This window comes from Rhea americana, unplaced genomic scaffold (assembly GCF_003343005.1).
Source record: "Rhea americana isolate MKP2758 unplaced genomic scaffold, rheAme1 scaffold_33, whole genome shotgun sequence".
Lineage (NCBI taxonomy): Eukaryota > Metazoa > Chordata > Aves > Rheiformes > Rheidae > Rhea > Rhea americana.
The window spans coordinates 5,781,720-5,798,182 of record NW_028186457.1 but is presented as its reverse complement, the minus strand read 5'-3'; the positions used below and the strand labels follow the sequence as shown (position 1 = coordinate 5,798,182).

At 40.7% G+C, this 16,463-nt stretch overlaps 1 protein-coding gene across 1 annotated transcript in view; it reads right to left on the bottom strand.

Moving 5' to 3' along the window:
- Nucleotides 1-727: 727 nt before the first annotated feature.
- Nucleotides 728-16,463, bottom strand: part of PDIA5 (protein disulfide isomerase family A member 5) — a 113,551-nt gene continuing 97,815 nt past the window's right edge. The window contains exons 16-18 of the mRNA XM_085311057.1: nt 13,191-13,261; nt 4,035-4,169; nt 728-1,002 (exon numbers count right to left, since the gene is read on the bottom strand). Coding sequence (XP_085167183.1) covers nt 922-1,002; nt 4,035-4,169; nt 13,191-13,261 — 287 coding nt within the window. The 3' untranslated portion in view covers nt 728-921. The remainder of the gene's footprint in view (nt 1,003-4,034; nt 4,170-13,190; nt 13,262-16,463) is intronic.

Here is a 16,463-nt window from a genome sequence, read left to right as displayed (position 1 = left end):
TTAAAGAGCAGAAGGAAAAATCCTATATACGAATATAGACAAACTTCTGGGATGTAAACATGTAGCATACACAGCTGCTGCATTATCAGAAGTATTATGCATTAATCAAAACAGTCAAACATAACACTTTCCAATACACATTTCATATGGCCCGATCATAAATTTTAAGGGCAATCCTGTAGCCTATACGGTAATTCCTCCTACTGTAATTTATAAGGGCATTTAACAATACTGATGCCAAAAAAGGAGGAATTTTATTGGATCTTGTCCATGCTGTGCTGATTTCTGCACAATTAACTCAATACATTCTATAAAAGGTATGTAAACAGTCCTGGCAGAGAGATTAAAATGAAAATTACTGTATCTGGACTGGTCAATGTTAATGTCTTCATTAACTCAGATACCTTATTTATCCCTGAGCACCTTAAAATTGTTCCCCCAAGTTACAYGTTCTTCAGTGAGATTATTTTACAAGAATGGAAACAAGAATGGAAAACTGCATTTGGATAAACTTGTTTCTTACAAGTTCCACTTTCCTTCACCGGTTTAAAAGACAGACCCGCCCCTCCCCCCCTTTTTTAAACATGTACTGCAATGTCTTTAAAAAAAACATCCCAACAAACAATATCACCTACAGACACACTACAGACTACAAAAATATTGCATAGGAGTGTCAGTGGGCATAGTCTCACAACATGAGAGAAAATGCTAAGTTTTCTTTCAAACATTATGGCAACATTCTAATTTATTTTCCTTTTAAAAATCAAGTGGTTTCACTTTATTTCAAAATTGTACAAAATGGCCATGGCTGTTTATAAAAAAAAAAAGTCTCTGTCTTGAGAGTATGTGAAGTCTCAGGTGCAGCAACGATAGACCTGGAACCATTCACAGTGCAGCGGAAAGCTTCCTTTGAGGCAGAAATTACAATTCATCCTTCTTCTTTCCTACTCTTTCATGGTCTCTTTCTCTAAGGGTTCGCATGAAAGTGATGAATCCAGACTCCTGTTTTTGAAGAAAGAAAAATATTGGTCATATTTTTAGAAATATACAACCAAACAATGCACCAAGAACACTTTYAGCTTCTGTACTGCAGGCAGAAGGAAGCTGGCAGACTATAAACTAGGAAACAGTTATTGCTTCTGCATTGCCTCATCATGTGGTACTCTAGTCCAGTGCTGCTCCACTGAAATGCAAGGGAAAAATATCTGGAGACTCCAAATTCAACCTTTCTTTCTTTTTTTTTTTCCTAATGAGAAACTCTGAAGAGTTGGGGTACATAGCGAAAGCAGCCCTGGAACTCACAAGACAAGGTAGAATCAGTCTCYAGAAATGCCATCAATGCCTTTTGGCTGAAAAAGCACAAGCACATTTTCATGCTGCGTGTGTCATTTTAAAAGTAGTCAGTGTATCATTTGTTGGTTGTACACACATTTACCACTGGTCTTCATCCTGTAATAATTYGGCTTATGATTTTACTCCTCCTTTATGCATTCAGATGAAGGAAATTTTATCTTTTCAAGTCAGTATCAAAATCACAGTTTCAAACATGGATCCTAGATGCTGCCCTCTGTATTTTGACAACTTGCAATTTCCAATTTTCAAAGCTGTTGAATGCCAAATGTTGAAAGCAGTTCCTATGGTCTGACTCCAAGGAAAGCTGTAAGCACAGGGCAAGGAAACCTCAAAGGCATTTTAAAAGGCTCAAAGATGTAATGGTGTAGGGACGTGGGCTTGAACACACTGCCCATTGGTACACAAACATTGTAGCTGTCTAGGCAAATAACCTCACCCAGTGTGATGCATTTTTACTGTTAAACAAACCTGAAACACATCAATGAAAACTGGTGATAAGGAAGGAAAATACAAAGAGGAGATGTAGAGAATAAACAGAAGTAAAAGTTTGATTAAAAAAAATAGCTGGGATACTTCTGAGAAGGTTGAATGACAAAAGGCTGTTCTAAAAGGAATTCACTATTTTTACTTGAAAAAACTGAAGTGACAGCTCCCAGCCATCTGTGATCTGAAGRCATTTGGCAATCACTAGATCCTACAGGAGGACCCTGTTTTTCAAATCTCTGGATCTGGAGCCCATTAAAAGCACATTTAAGTTAGAGGGTGTCCTGGCTCCTCCTTGCTTGAGTTGCTTGGAGTGAAGTGCCTTAAAATCTCTGCCCTGGCACTGTAATTCCCTTGGAGGTGTGGAAGCCCCCTTAGGAGCTACCACAGAGGGTCATGCTGCCCCTGTAGCCAGGGCTCCAGAAGAGAGTAGCAGGGAGCCGACTGCTCGTGCTTCACCTGCCACGGCTCCTGTTCTAGCATGTCACATTGCTCCCATGGTAGCTGAGGACACCACCTCCCATCCTCCCTGCCCATGTGAAATTGTACTATGCCAGCTGGACCACACTGAACTAAATGTTCCTGGACAGGTACCAATGTAGTGGCAGAACTGTAAACAGACCCCAGGTCCCCTGGCTCCTMCTACTTTCTCCTGAGACCTCTGCAAGGTATGAGGCAGTAGGCTGAGGTGCTTCAAGTGCTGTTGTCATGCTGATGAAAAAGTCCTTTAACAGCACAATCTTTTGACACTGAAACAGTTGCATGAACAGACCTAGAAACTCTATGGAAGGCCCTCTGCTGAGTACTACCCTCCAGAACTACTATGACAGGAGGTACCAAAATCTAATTTGATGCTGCAGAATCAGAAGACCTTAAGGCTCAGGAAAGGTGGAGAGTTGTCAGTCAGAGTCTGTGACATTCTGTTGGGTAATTTAATTCTACCCAACAAAGAGYTGACTGCATGCAGGGGAGTAGTCAGTCCATTTTCCAACACAGTCATCTCCCAACTACTGTGGTTTCAGAGCACTCCTGTCTTGCTAACTTCTTTATCAGCCAGAACAGATACTTCCTTTCATATATAAKAAGTATGGGTAACAATTACAAGGAATATTGTGGCTAAAATTTTACTTGTTGGCTATTGCACTCATCTTTAAGAAAAGATACACAATCTGTACCAAACACAGAATCTATTAACAATGCCTGGATCAGCACAGTAATTACTGTGATCATAAAGCTGGAGAAAAGTGGGAAGCAAAGCTCCATGAAGACTTCCCTAAGCTCCTAACTGCCAAAGGACTGGAGAATCTGTTTTTTTTCTTCACGTTCCTCTATAATTTGGTGAGCTGTAATAGCAGCAATGATTTTCAGCCAAGGCTCTTTTAGCAAATAATTGCTGGATGGTTTGCGGAAACCATGTTTTTTATTGTAGTTCCTATTCCTGTAGACAACCCATCACTGCTGAGAAGTAACATCTCCAAGAGATTATGGCAAAGAATGCACACAAATAACTAGATTGCTTCCTTATTCTCTGGCATTTTATAACCACAGAAGGCACTGTGCCATCTCTGCCCATTGTACTCATGGCACATCATTAGGTGGCCACAGGAAGACAAGAGGGAAATTTCAACCCATGGGCTAGATGCCACAACTGGTCTTCCCACCCTAAGCTCCAGGAATGAATCTGATTCGGTGAGGATGAGCCATTCAGCTTTCCCCAGCGTTCAAACGACAGTTTTGGCCTTGCTGTAAAACCAATGGTCTGTCACAGTTTGGCAGACTGGTGGAACTATTAACATGTTTGTAGTATATAAGAGATCCAGACCCAGAACTGAGAGGAACAACTTTCGTATTTTCTGACCTTTCTGCACCTAACTGCAGCCCACGCAATAAATCCCTCACTGTCACTTGGTCCACATTCACTTGCAGGCTCTAGCTTAAAAAATAAAATATGTAACAAAGCATTACCAAATCCACTCCTTTTTATCCTTGTGTTCCCCAAATAGACCAAATACGTTCCTAATGTGGAGATATATAGGGGTGTGGTACACAATGATTCATCCATATAAGTTAGTAAAAGAAGCAGTTAAACATCTTTTCAGCATGACAGAAACACACCCTGTATCTTTCATTTGCAGAGGCAGTACAGGCAGAGGAGGCCTTCCTCCTTTTATAAGATGATGACTCTTGCTTCTACTTACCCCTCTCTCTCCAGTATATTTTTCTATGAATTTCCCATAGTTGTAATAGTTAAAGGTGGGGTAGCCATCAACCCCCTCCTGCTTACACAGGTCATGGTTCTGTTCTTTGGCACAGTCCACCGCAGCATAGGCGATCTGAAATGCAAAAAAGTAGCATAAGGCAGGAGAAGATGAAGCAAGACTACTTTGTGGCAAAGTTGCTGTTGCAGCTTAGACATATGACTAGAAGACACAAGTGTCTTCTGCCAAAAATGCAACTGCTTTTGTAACTTCTCAGTTGTGGAGGAGAATCAGGTGGTCATCATCAGGTCAAGCCACATGAATGTAAGAGCAGAGCTCTGTCCCTCCCAAGGAAGCGGTGCACTGCACTTCCTTGCAGCTGCAGGGTGTGTTCGAGCCACAGAGTAGAAAATCACCTTTCTGATCTCCACGTTAAATGCCATTAGACTCCACACAGAAAAATAAGAGAATGCATTAGCAAAAACAAAAAGGAACCAAAGCATGGCAGTCAGAATTCTGTCAGTCCACTGTATTTTTCCTGTGCTTTGGTGCTAAGTGACAAACAGTGACAGGGTGACCTTGATAACTGTAATGACCCACCTAACACAACCTTCTTCCTGTGACATGACAAATGCCTGGAGATGGTTCCTCTTCTGTTCATGGACTGTTCATGGCTGATCACTTATGCAGGCTATTAACAGATTAATGATTTCTACTCCAAATAGCTTTAGTAAACCCCACTCTGTTCTCCCAAGGTCAAACGGGAATGGGTGAGGAGCCAGAATGTTGTCTTTTGCATAGGGCATGTAAGGAATTAGGTTGCTTGCTTGCAGTCTTAGCCTGAGTTTATATATTTCCTTCCCTACCTTTTCTTGATGTGTCCTTTGAGGTAGGGACTACATTACGTACAGCCATTAGCAGAGTGGGCTTCCAATTCCTTTTGAAACCTCTAGATGCTACTGTCACACAAACAAACCATTGGTAGGAAACCGGCTGCTGTGCTCTCAGCCTGTTTACAGCACAGCAACATCCTCCTTCCCTGCCTGCCTCAGGAGCGACAGTCTGAGGAAGCCTGGAGCCCTACAGCATCAGCTCAGACTAACCCTAGTTCAGAGCATCTGACATTTGAAATCTGAATCTATAAATTATTGCAAATAGGCTGCACTTAACATTTTTGATGTTAAGGCAGAATGCGGTTCACAGGCTTTTACTTACAGCAGCCTAGCCCTCTGCTGAAGTTTCACACCAACTCTTCCAATGGCAGATACGGCTCTAAACTTATTTTGTTGTTTATGCAGATTTGCCTTTGCAACCCCATGGTATGCTTTGCTGAAGAGCAAGCAGATTTCGGTACAAGCTATAGAAATAACAAATTAGAGGAGGGATTTTTGCAATTGCAGGTTCCAGTGTATCAAGTGCTAATTTCATAGCAGCCACATCTTAATTTGAAATTTCCATTCCATACGCCTCCTTCAAACAATCTGATCAAAACGCCTTTTGTTGCAGTTGAACTGTTCTTCCACAATTAAAAGATCACTTAATATTCCAGCACCCTCCAGTTTCATCGTAACACCATCAAAACAAGAAAACCTGATCTCGTTATCCTAGCAACAATTAAAGAGATTTGCAAAGTCAACTTCAGTTAGTTTGCTTGATTTTGTTTGGCTTTGAAAGCCTAACAAGACCATGCTCAGTAAGATCTCACTTGGATCTATCATCAGACGGAAAGCACTATATCAWCCGTGCAATATTCTTACCTTAAATATTTGGTTTCTGTTTTCCTGTTTTAAACATTAATAAGGCTATTACAGAAACAGGACTCTTGAGAACTGTTAAAAATATGTATGATCATACTTCCCTTCCCCCCTTCCCCTTTTTTTGGTAAACAAAAAGACTCCCATTCATTCAGGGTCAGTTAAAAAGAAATATTAGGAATAATACACAGCAAAAAAGGTTTCATCCAAATATTTGTGCATTTCTGACCTTAGCAGCTAGCCAAAATTTAGAGTCCTGTGGGTTATTTCTGTGTATAGGAAAACTCGCAAAGGAGAGTAACATGTTTTGATGTCATAGTATTAATTCACAGAGCATACTGGAAGTCCTGGTTCCTTGAAAACAGGAAGAATAAATAAAACTTTTTCTCAGTGCTCTAAACATCACAAGGGGAGAGATTATGGCCAGAAAAAACAGAAGGTATGTGTGTGCTCCTCTGGATATTAGTAGCTGATCTGAGGCGCGTAACTGCCATGACCGACGACCCGTCTGTTCTCAGATAACACCGTGGGGATTAGGAAGACAAGTTACTAAGACGCTGGAAGGAAGAGAAGCCTCTTGACTATCTCTGTGGAAACATCAAGACTGCCCTTGGCTGGGCCAGAAAGCCCAATTCCATTTATAAAAGGCTTTTGTGACAAGACTCCCCAGCAAGGCCCAGGAGAGGGCACCGTGGAGAAACACTATGCTATAAGCCACTGTCAAGCCTGTTCAGCATGTATTTGCTGTCTCAAAACAGGTGAGCGATGGACTATAAGAAGGTGGCTTCTGAACAAAATGCTCAGTAGATTGATTGAGGTACAGCTCTCCTCTGCAGCACATAGAAATCTAAGTTGATAAATCTGCACTGTCGTGCAGTGCAACAGCGCAGAGAGAACCTGCTCCAAATCTGCCTGCAAGGGCCACGTTAGCCTACCACTATGCCTGCCCGGCAGGACCAGCAGTAAGGGATGCATCCTACGCCCAGGGCAGCGGCTGCAGGACATTCCYGCGGTTTGTCATGCTCTGAAACATCTCTGCTGCAAGCTCCCGCRCAGCCCCACAGACTTGCTGCTGCTCCTGCAAATGTCATTTTGAGTTCAGCTCGGAAGAACATTCACATTCAGTTATTTTTACAGTCACTGAGAAAAGAGAAATGGCAATTTCCAAAAAGCTTGCAGCTCATACAGACCTGAGCAAAATTTCAGAGACACATCTAATTCCCAAGACTGTATCCTGAGGCTGGATTTCAAATGCCTGCTGCCAACAGGAGTAGAGTAAGAATACTTAGGAGAGTTTGCGTGATTATTTTAGAGTGGAAATGTTAAGGCAGCCTAAATATAGAGGTTGCTATCATCTCTCTGCATCATTACCATAGCATCAGTTCTAATTGTCTTGTCTGTGTCACGGTGGAAGATCAAATACAGTACATTACAAAAAGAAAAGAAATGCTGAAAAACACTTCTTGCAGCAAAACCYGTTTCTAGAGCAAGGACCAATTCTCAGTTTTAGACAACTGAACTCCAAGACACACAAGAATTTCAGCAAACAGAATCRATGCCCTTTGCTTCATTCTGATTAACATCGATGAAAATACAAACTCCACTTCTGATTGAGAAGTTTCCTACAACAGTTTCAGTGAGGGTGAATCACTTTATGACTACATTGAAATACTGCATATGAAAAGAAGCAGCCCACCTCTCCCCMAAAACATCTTTGCTCGAGTCCTGTCTCAAGTGAGCAGTGATACATTGCAGGGCAGTTTTCCTCTCACACTCAATCTTCTTATCAATTGTTAGTTTTTCTGTGTCATTAAAGAAGAAAAATGAGTCAGGAAAAATGGCTCAACCTCTGCCACAATCTGATTAAAGATTTCTGGGAAACATTACTCTCAGAAATGATCTTCAAATTTAGCCATCAGCAACAAGTTATATGGAAGCTCGATGGAAAGCATAGCTTAGCAAGAGCTGCATGGGCTGCCTCATAAAAACGACATATTTTACCCCAAAATTTCAGACAGATTAAGCGCAAGACATCCATGAAGAGTATCCCGCAGCCAAGGAACTCTGCATTAACGCTCATGAATTCTGTACAAATTTACTCTCATCAAGAGAAATAAAAATTCTAAAAATCTGTGAGAGCAGGAAACTCCTGACACGGTTGGCACGACTCTTACGTATGTTATTTGTTCATTATGATTTTTTTTTTAAAAAAAACAGCTAACAGCAGTTTTTAGAAGAAAGCTTTGCACTTGGAATAGCTTTTGACTATTAGGACTAAAGTTTAATTTCTTTAGACTTGTTAACTTTCTTGTAGCCRGAAAGCAATCAACCAAAAAATTATTTTTAAATATAGAAAACCAAACCCGTAACTGCTATTTCTGCAATACTCACGAAATTCTACAGGGTTATGGAGAATCCATAACCCAAAGTTACATGCCTTGAATATTGATGATATATCAAAATCCTTTCCCCAGAGGCTCTGCCATTCAGGTTTATCACCACCCTAGCCAATAACTGCAGCAAGAACAAAACAGTTACCAAATGAAAAGACAATCAATTGGAAGACTCTGGACCCCAGAGGAAACTCCTTGGAGTACATCCAGCCCTCTTGATATTACTGGCAGCTTCACACAACTGCTATGTAGCTTTACCAGCCAGGGTTTACTACGATACCAGGCTAGCATGCATTTCTCCTGTATTTCATAGTCAGCACAGCTGACTCTAGCAACATCTGGGACTGGAAAAGTTTTTTGTCTTGAAAGGAAAGTCCTGTAGCAGTGTTAAAGTTTTACCAAAGAAGTGGGAGCTCAACTGTCGAGTTGCCAACTTAATTCTGCACTGCTTTGGAAAGCGACTGTTGTATGACCAGCTCCAAAGAGGCCTTTAAGAGGAAATAGAGCRTGGCGTATTGTTCAGATGAAGTGGTCTGAAATTTCAAGAATGCCAAGCTGTTGCAAAAATCAAAAGTTTTCATTTAGGTGCTTATATAGAAGTGGTGCTCTGCTGAAAATGTGACCACTGATCTTTGCATGTCACAATTGTTAACAGAAGGATGATACCTTTTTTTTTTCCCGTGGAAGTGTTAGAAGGAAAAAAGTACTTGCAGGATCATCTAATCATACATCAGGCATCACAGTTCCAACAGATTTACAAAACAGCTTTTTGTTCTAGAGAGATCTTGCAAGTAAAGAACACAATTACATCTAGTGGTTCAAATGGATGTGTAGAAAATTGAAAGTGGGATCCCTTGACCTCTCAGGTAACTCCCTCTTTCTGATTCTTAAATTCCTTTCATTTTTAACTGTTTCCCAGTCATCACATGATGATACACTAAAAATACCTCCTACAATCCTAGTTGCTTTCCTGTTAAAATATGTGCCACCACACAATAGCTTATTGATTCAAGGAAATAAATCTCTTTTGGAGCTAATATTGACTTTTGTTATGAAAATGGAAGTGAATAACTGAATATTGATTCAAGAAAGGAATGATACATGATAAGCTTAAAAAAATTAAAGTAAATTTTCAGCATGGAAATGAATGATACCAAGSAATGGTTTTAGAGTACAGTCAATTCCAGATGACAAAGTCTGTTGCTGCCAAACATCTTAAAAGCATCTATGACTAAGACAGATGCATTACTCTACAGGGTTCTGTTTATATTACCTGGTTCAGATCCCAACAGCAGTTATGAGCTAGCCTGCTAAAGCTCGCTGTGATTCAGCTACTGTTTTCAACGTGAATGGCCTTGCAAATGCAAGGTTCATTATTAGATGCCCTGATGTACACTAGCAGCATTACCATAGCTGCAATTCATCAGCTGTTCTCAAAGTAGGTCTATTTGCAAAGGGAAGATCCATTAGTAGTCACCACAATATATAGTGCTAACGTTACCATATTTAATGAGTCTAATTAAAAAGAAATTCAACACACGCTTTTAAGCAAATACAGTTCAAATTCTTGGCCAAATTCAAAACATTTGCAAAACCGGTGCTCCATATGCATTGAGGACTTACTCCTTTCATCACRGAATTGCAGCTCCCTGATACAAACCAACTTACCCAGTAAGTTGTGCTCTTTCCAACAACATCTGCTAAAACTGGTTCTGTACAACCTCACTATATCCCAATTACAGTGCTTTGATTTAGACCAGTGCTTCTGCTTACATATGTGAACAGCCTTCTGCAGAACTGCAGAAGGCTGGTCAAGCAGCAGCCCCTTTTAGGAAATTCTGGAGATTTGTTAACAAGGAGTCTTGGAGAGTCAATAGCTTTCCGTCTCCAAATCCAAGTTGGAGCGTCACAAATCAATTCCTTCAAGATGAACTTTAGGATCAGCCAAAAGGCAGAATGCAGATTTTTGAAGATTTAGCTGGTGCCCTTTTCAAAGTCCCTGGAGCAGTTCGTGAATATGCCTTCATGCTCTTCAATCTGTTCAGCAGTGACAATCCTCACATGTGCGTTTTCTAAAATACACCGGTCATTGCCAAAACTCTAGCTGTRAAGCGTGGGCCAAAGGCTCTTCCCCAGCAGCTCTAAGCAAAGGCCACAGCTCCCCAAGRCAAGGCAAGAATGCTCCAGATCCCCCCCTTTAAAAAAATAAAAAATGAAGAAAGAAGAAAGTAACTGGAAGCAATACACTAACTGCTTCATTGCACTAGCTTCTTCACCGCCAGTAGGACCAGGCTAGGTACATGGAAACAYGCAGATCCCTGATTTATGCCAGAGCCCTCACTGGTTACACCCAGAGCTGTGTTTTGCAATAGCCACAACCAGCTGCCTTAGAAAAGCACACAGACTCAGTATGTCTGCTAAAACCACCAGCAGTGATGTGGCCAGCAAGAACTGACATTTCGGGCGGATGTTTTGCATGTTGCATTTTTAACTGCTGACTCCAACAGTGCAGATGATGGAAAAAGTACCCAGCATCACACACATCCCTACGATGTTGCAGGGGGTGGGTGGGTGGGGGGAGGAATTCTGTGCCAGATTCACCCTGTTACTGTGAATTTTCAGAGCCAAAGGCACACTTTAACAGCTTTAAGTTCTGCTTGTCTTCAAAATTCCTATGTAAAGGCTCAAAGTCTCCAATAGGTTGCCTTTTAAGATATCATCCATAACCATTAAGGGCTATAATGTTTTTGATTTTTCTTTGGCTTCTGCAGAATTAAATGTTTAATTAAAGGACCACCCGTACTGAAAAGATGATGCTATTTAAATGCTACCATACTCTTAAATTGAAAAACTTTCCCCAGAAAAAGAATAAAAGCCACTATTATGGACTAAAAATTAAAATTAGTAATGTTTGCATATTTTCGAAAGAAGAAATACTACCTCCCTCTTCCTCCAGCAGCAATTTTACAGAAGTCTGAAATCCTACAGAACTTAACCAAAGTTTTAAGGCTCAAGTCAATTTGAAACATGGGAGTATGCCCAGTGCTGTTTGTGGGAAWAGCCATGTACCCTTCTGAGTTTCCAATAGGTTTACTTTCTTTTCTACAAGGGCACAAACCGGCAGGAAGAAGCACCTTGGCAGGTTATGGCTGTACACAATTAAAGAGGGTTCCCTAGATAATCAGTTCCCGGCACTTTCATAAGTCATTGGGGTGGAATAACATCATTTTCCCTAACTGCACACACCTCTTTGAAACTATACTAGCCTTAATATGCCCTACTGGCTCTTCTGTTCCAACTCATTACATTTTATACCTCCCCACTTCAGCCTTAAACTGAAATCAAGAGTTGCAACCATCAATCACTGTTCTGCTCTTTGAGTCCTTTCATAACCTTCTGCGGTCTCAACCGAAAGGTTCACAAGCCTGCATTATGTTCAATAAACTGCATTATGATTCAGATTGGTTGTTAATGCATCCTGGGGCTCTAATAAGCAAGTTGCACATTGTCTGGTACATTTGCTAAATTTTAATGAGTTTAGGAAAGAGAGGCTTCATTTAGAACTAGAAGAAAAGTGGGAAAACAGGGATGCGTTCTTACACATCTTTGAAACAAACAAGTAACCATAAGGTATCCGAGCACATAAATTTACAGCAGTAAGAGAGAACTGACAGCTGTATGCCTCTAAATCCTCCACGTGTGACCTGTGCCAGAGGGCATAAAAGATGGACTTCTAATTTTATGCATTCGGTGATACAAGAATGATTTGTATCTTGACAATCCTATGCATCTTGTGTGAGTTGAAAAAAAAAAAAAGGTGGGGGTGTGGGGGGAGAAAGCAAGCCACCATCGAAATTCTTTCCTTTTATGGTAGCGAGCAGATTAACGTATAGCTGTTTCAAAGCTAACCATTCATTTCCTTATTAAATTGCCAAATCTCTTCCATGCCACATCTAAATACAAAGCWTTCATGAAGCTGGAACAAATACTGAAATGAGAATGAACCACAGTCCAGTCAAAGATAATAAGCAGGTTTCTAACAAGGTATCTGGTTAGATCCATTAACTCACGTGATTTGAGCAAGCCGTGTGCTTCAACGCATTAATGAAAGACACTTTTTCACTGTTTTGTTCCTGTCATTTTACTGAGTGAGAAAAGGTGTAGAATTACAAAATATAGCAAGAAGTAAAGGGACCAAAACATAGCRGGGATCCAGAACCGCCCCCCCTTTTTTTTTGATTACACATTTTATCAAAACCCAACCTGAAATACTTCATTGGAGAATGATACTTCCCAGGACAAGGATTCTCAGGTGCACAGCCATACAACTGAGCTATTACAGCTGAGGAAGTTACTACAAAYTGCTGAGTTGCCATAACTGTGCAAATCCTTTTAGTCTGGCACAAATGCAAGGCACAAGGTAACATGTCAGATGTAAGAATGTTTTTTTCTTTAATCCCAGATATGCTTGCACTCAGTTGAAACAGCTCAGCTGATGTAAGGGAAGTAATTTGAGTGCTTCAGCCACCAGATGCATTATCAAGGCAGAAGCATGAGGGACCTAGAAGCACACAGCATCCCAGCCAACGTACATAATGTTGTATTTATACAAGCAAAGATTAGTTATATGAATGAGGTCTTCTAGATCTGTCACACAGCTTGTGGTTTCTTCACAAACACTCCATTTACATTTGACAAAACCTGGCAGTTAATGCAGAAAATGTAAATTCTTTTTTTCCTCATTAAAAGATTAATAAAAATGTTTTGCTTCTTAGAAAAGGATTCTCACACAAAGAATTAAATGGAAAAGACAACAAATGAAACAGAATAGGTTAAAATTATAACTCAGTTTGACCACAGAAGATACAATCCCTGAGATACAGATAGACTTCTATTATTTTAACAGCAATTTTAACTACAAGCCACAACCTTATTGGTAAGCAAAATCTGTGAAGTACCAATAGTGGAAAGGTTTTTAAATATCTCAGAAATGATTAACAGCAAGTTACCTTTCGATCTTCTTTAAAGACGTCAGCAGCAGTTGTAAAATGCGGAATTGAATTTTTACAGTGTGGGCACCCTGTTTGATATGAGAAGAAAAAAAACAGCATAAATATTTGTGGTAAATAAGATACTGGGACAAATTCAAGACACATAGGTGAATTAGTGGAAAATTAGTACTGAAAAGAATTCTAGGTAAGAGTTCTCCTGTTCTGAGAAGAGCAGCACTAGGAATCTGTAGACCACCTGTTAGCTACATGAACTTAAGCATGTGTTTAAAAGATATCTGACTTCAAGCAGTTTACGTGTACTTACAGTTAAGCAACATCCCATAGAGGCACTACGGTGYAAGTGTCTTTTCTCTGTCTCCGGCACTTAAGAGCATTGAAAGATCCCTAGCCATAAACGGACAAACCATTTTCATGCTGTTGTCCTTCCTCATGGATATTAGCACATAGGTTATTACTGTTGTTGCCACAGATTCAAGCTGCATTTGGGAACAGGAATAAAGACAGAGTGGTTGTGAACAAGAGGAGGGGGAGTCCACAGTGAATTGTAAAGGAAGCTGTTGGAAGACAAACTCTGTATTAAAAACCAAGATGAGGGGTTAGAAGTGTTAGGGAATTGCTGGTTTTAGAGCCAAGTCACTGGCATCACAGGGGAGGAAGAGAAGAGCAAGTCCAATGGGCAATGCACCTTTCACATTCAGAGGACGGAGATCCAGCTGTGGGTTAAGATTACTACTGTTGGCCTTTCTCCAGTTCCCCTCCGTTTACCACAAAACACATCAGCCAGGTTTGAAGGGACCGGCAACCCCAGAAGAGTTCTACAGACTGCAGGCAATGACCCAAAGCTCTGCGCAGAAGASTGGCTAAGACCTGCTTATACCACAGCCATCTTCACAAAAGGCCAGTCTGTCCCTTGCCTGCTTTAACGAATACTGAATTTATTCAGATGTTTCAGAAGAAGCCACCCAAAGGGAACAAACTGCTCTCTTGATTCAAAATCCAGATTTGAGCACTCTTAATTCAGAAGCGGTRCTTATTGTCTAATCTAAACTACTTTCAAAATGCTCAACACTAAGTAGGACTTTGAAAAGGAAAGCACCTATGTACTTGTAGTATAATAAGATTATACCCAAGCAAACTACCAGGAACTTTTTATTATTTTTTTTTTTTGCTTAGATGTGAGGGGTGTGAAGAACAGACAAACTTCTGTCAAGCCCATATAACAAAGCCGTAAGAGTTCATCTTGCTATTATTTTTGAATAAAACAAAGCACAGGTAAGTTGCTCACAAGCTCCAATTACAGGTTATCTTACTGCGGCTCATCACTGTAAAATACAGGTAAACAAGCAGCCATCTTATTTTTAAGTCAGTACAGAGCAAACACCCTCTTAGGACACTTAAAACCACTGTTCCATAAAAGGTACTGTCTTTTAGGAGACAAGAAAAACAGTTTTCTCAGCATAAATGCCATATGCCCCTTTTCACAAAGGATAACCTGCACATTCCTTTTATCACAGCCAAAACTCAAATGCATTGCTCACGCTCACTGCTTTGAATTTTAGAGTATCTTTTTTTCTTCAGAATGGGATTTTAGAAGTACTTCAGTGACACGTAAGTGTATAAATGCCACTGAAAGTCTATGGAATAATTAAAGAGTAAATCCTACCGAAAGTCAAAAGGATGGTTCACAAGAAACGGAGGCACTTCCACAAAGCCACCTTAACAGCCTCAAATGCAGCATAGTGACAGCAGTGCTCTATCCTGAAGACAGCTGTGTTTTAGTAGGAGATAATGTATGTTCACTGCAGCTTGCAAGCTAACTTTGCTGAGCTGTTTGGTATTTGTCAGAGAGAAAATGGTCAAGAAAGAAGATGAGGATGCAGCAGTGGTTAGTGCTCCAGGCTACTAGGCACTGCTCCCATGTCCATCAACCCATTTTGGTGACCTATTTTCTCTCTCATCATTTGCCCATCCTATCTGCCTGAACAGAAAAGCCTTCGGGTCAGGGATGTCTCTTGACACATTTTGTATAATATACTGTACTGTGAGGTGACAGCCTCAGTTGGTCTGTTAATATTACTCTACAAAAATAAAACAAAATCTGTGACAATATTTAAAAACAGAGACAAAATATGCAAAAAATCAGGTACCCCTAAAACAGTAACACTTCTCCTAGCCCATAGGTTTAAACACTGCAGTTTACAGGAATGCATGCCCAACCATCTCACAAAAATGCAAAGGCTTAAACCTTTCAGAGTCCTTTTCTTACTCATGACCCTGAGCCTGAGATTTCACCAAATAGCATCTTTCAAAACCTCAGTAAAAGATATTGCAAGAGAAATGCAAGATTTCAGGTCTTCCTATTCCCCTCTCCATGCCCCCAAACCTTTACACATCGAGGTCAATGGGTTTTCCAGCCTCCTGTGTGCTGGACCTGCACAGGACAAGGCATTTGGTAAATTCTCACTCTAAGTCCTGCTGCAGTGAAGTAGGAGCAGGTTAGAGCTTTCTGTGAGCCACATTCTTCCAGGAGAAGTATGTGTACCCAAATGCGAAGCYGCAAGCTTATTCTTTCAGACACAGAAAAGTCCAGTTGCTATCAAAAATACAAGTGGGCATTTTGTGATGGCCAACAGATCGCCATTAAGAAAACCGCCAGAGTGTAAGAGTTTTAGCTGGTAACTTCTCAGAGGAGTGCCAACTGTGTTCAATGTCCCTTCCATCCTAGCAAGCAGCCACTGCCGCACGGTGTTCTGTAGGTGGCATGAGAAGGGCTTTCAGCGTGGCTCTCAGCAAGGATGTACACTGTTTAAGACCAGAAAACAGCAAAGAATTATCCAGATTGTTACAGTATTTTGAAAAAGATAGGGAAAAACCAAATATGCTCCGAAGTTGTGGTCAATAGCACTACACAGAGGTGGTGAGTGCCATGAATTTCAAAACACCTATTAAATTAATCTATGCTCACAGCTTTACTTGTGCTTCTCTGCTCTCCTCATCTTCCTATTCTGATACCAAACGTTACCTTCATTTACTGATCTGAAGGCTCCATCCCTCCTTCCGTCACTTCTCATTTGGCCCAGCCTTTCTTTACTGCACTGTGGTTGCAAAACCAAAACAGAAACATATGGCTTTTGGCAGAGTTAACTCCAAGTCCAGTAGGCATTTTGTTAGCCTTGGACATCTATCCACAGAACAGATGTGAATGCTGTGCTGTATTCCCAAGGAGTTTCAAGGAGTCACCAAAAAAAAAGAGGGAAGGAGCATATCATA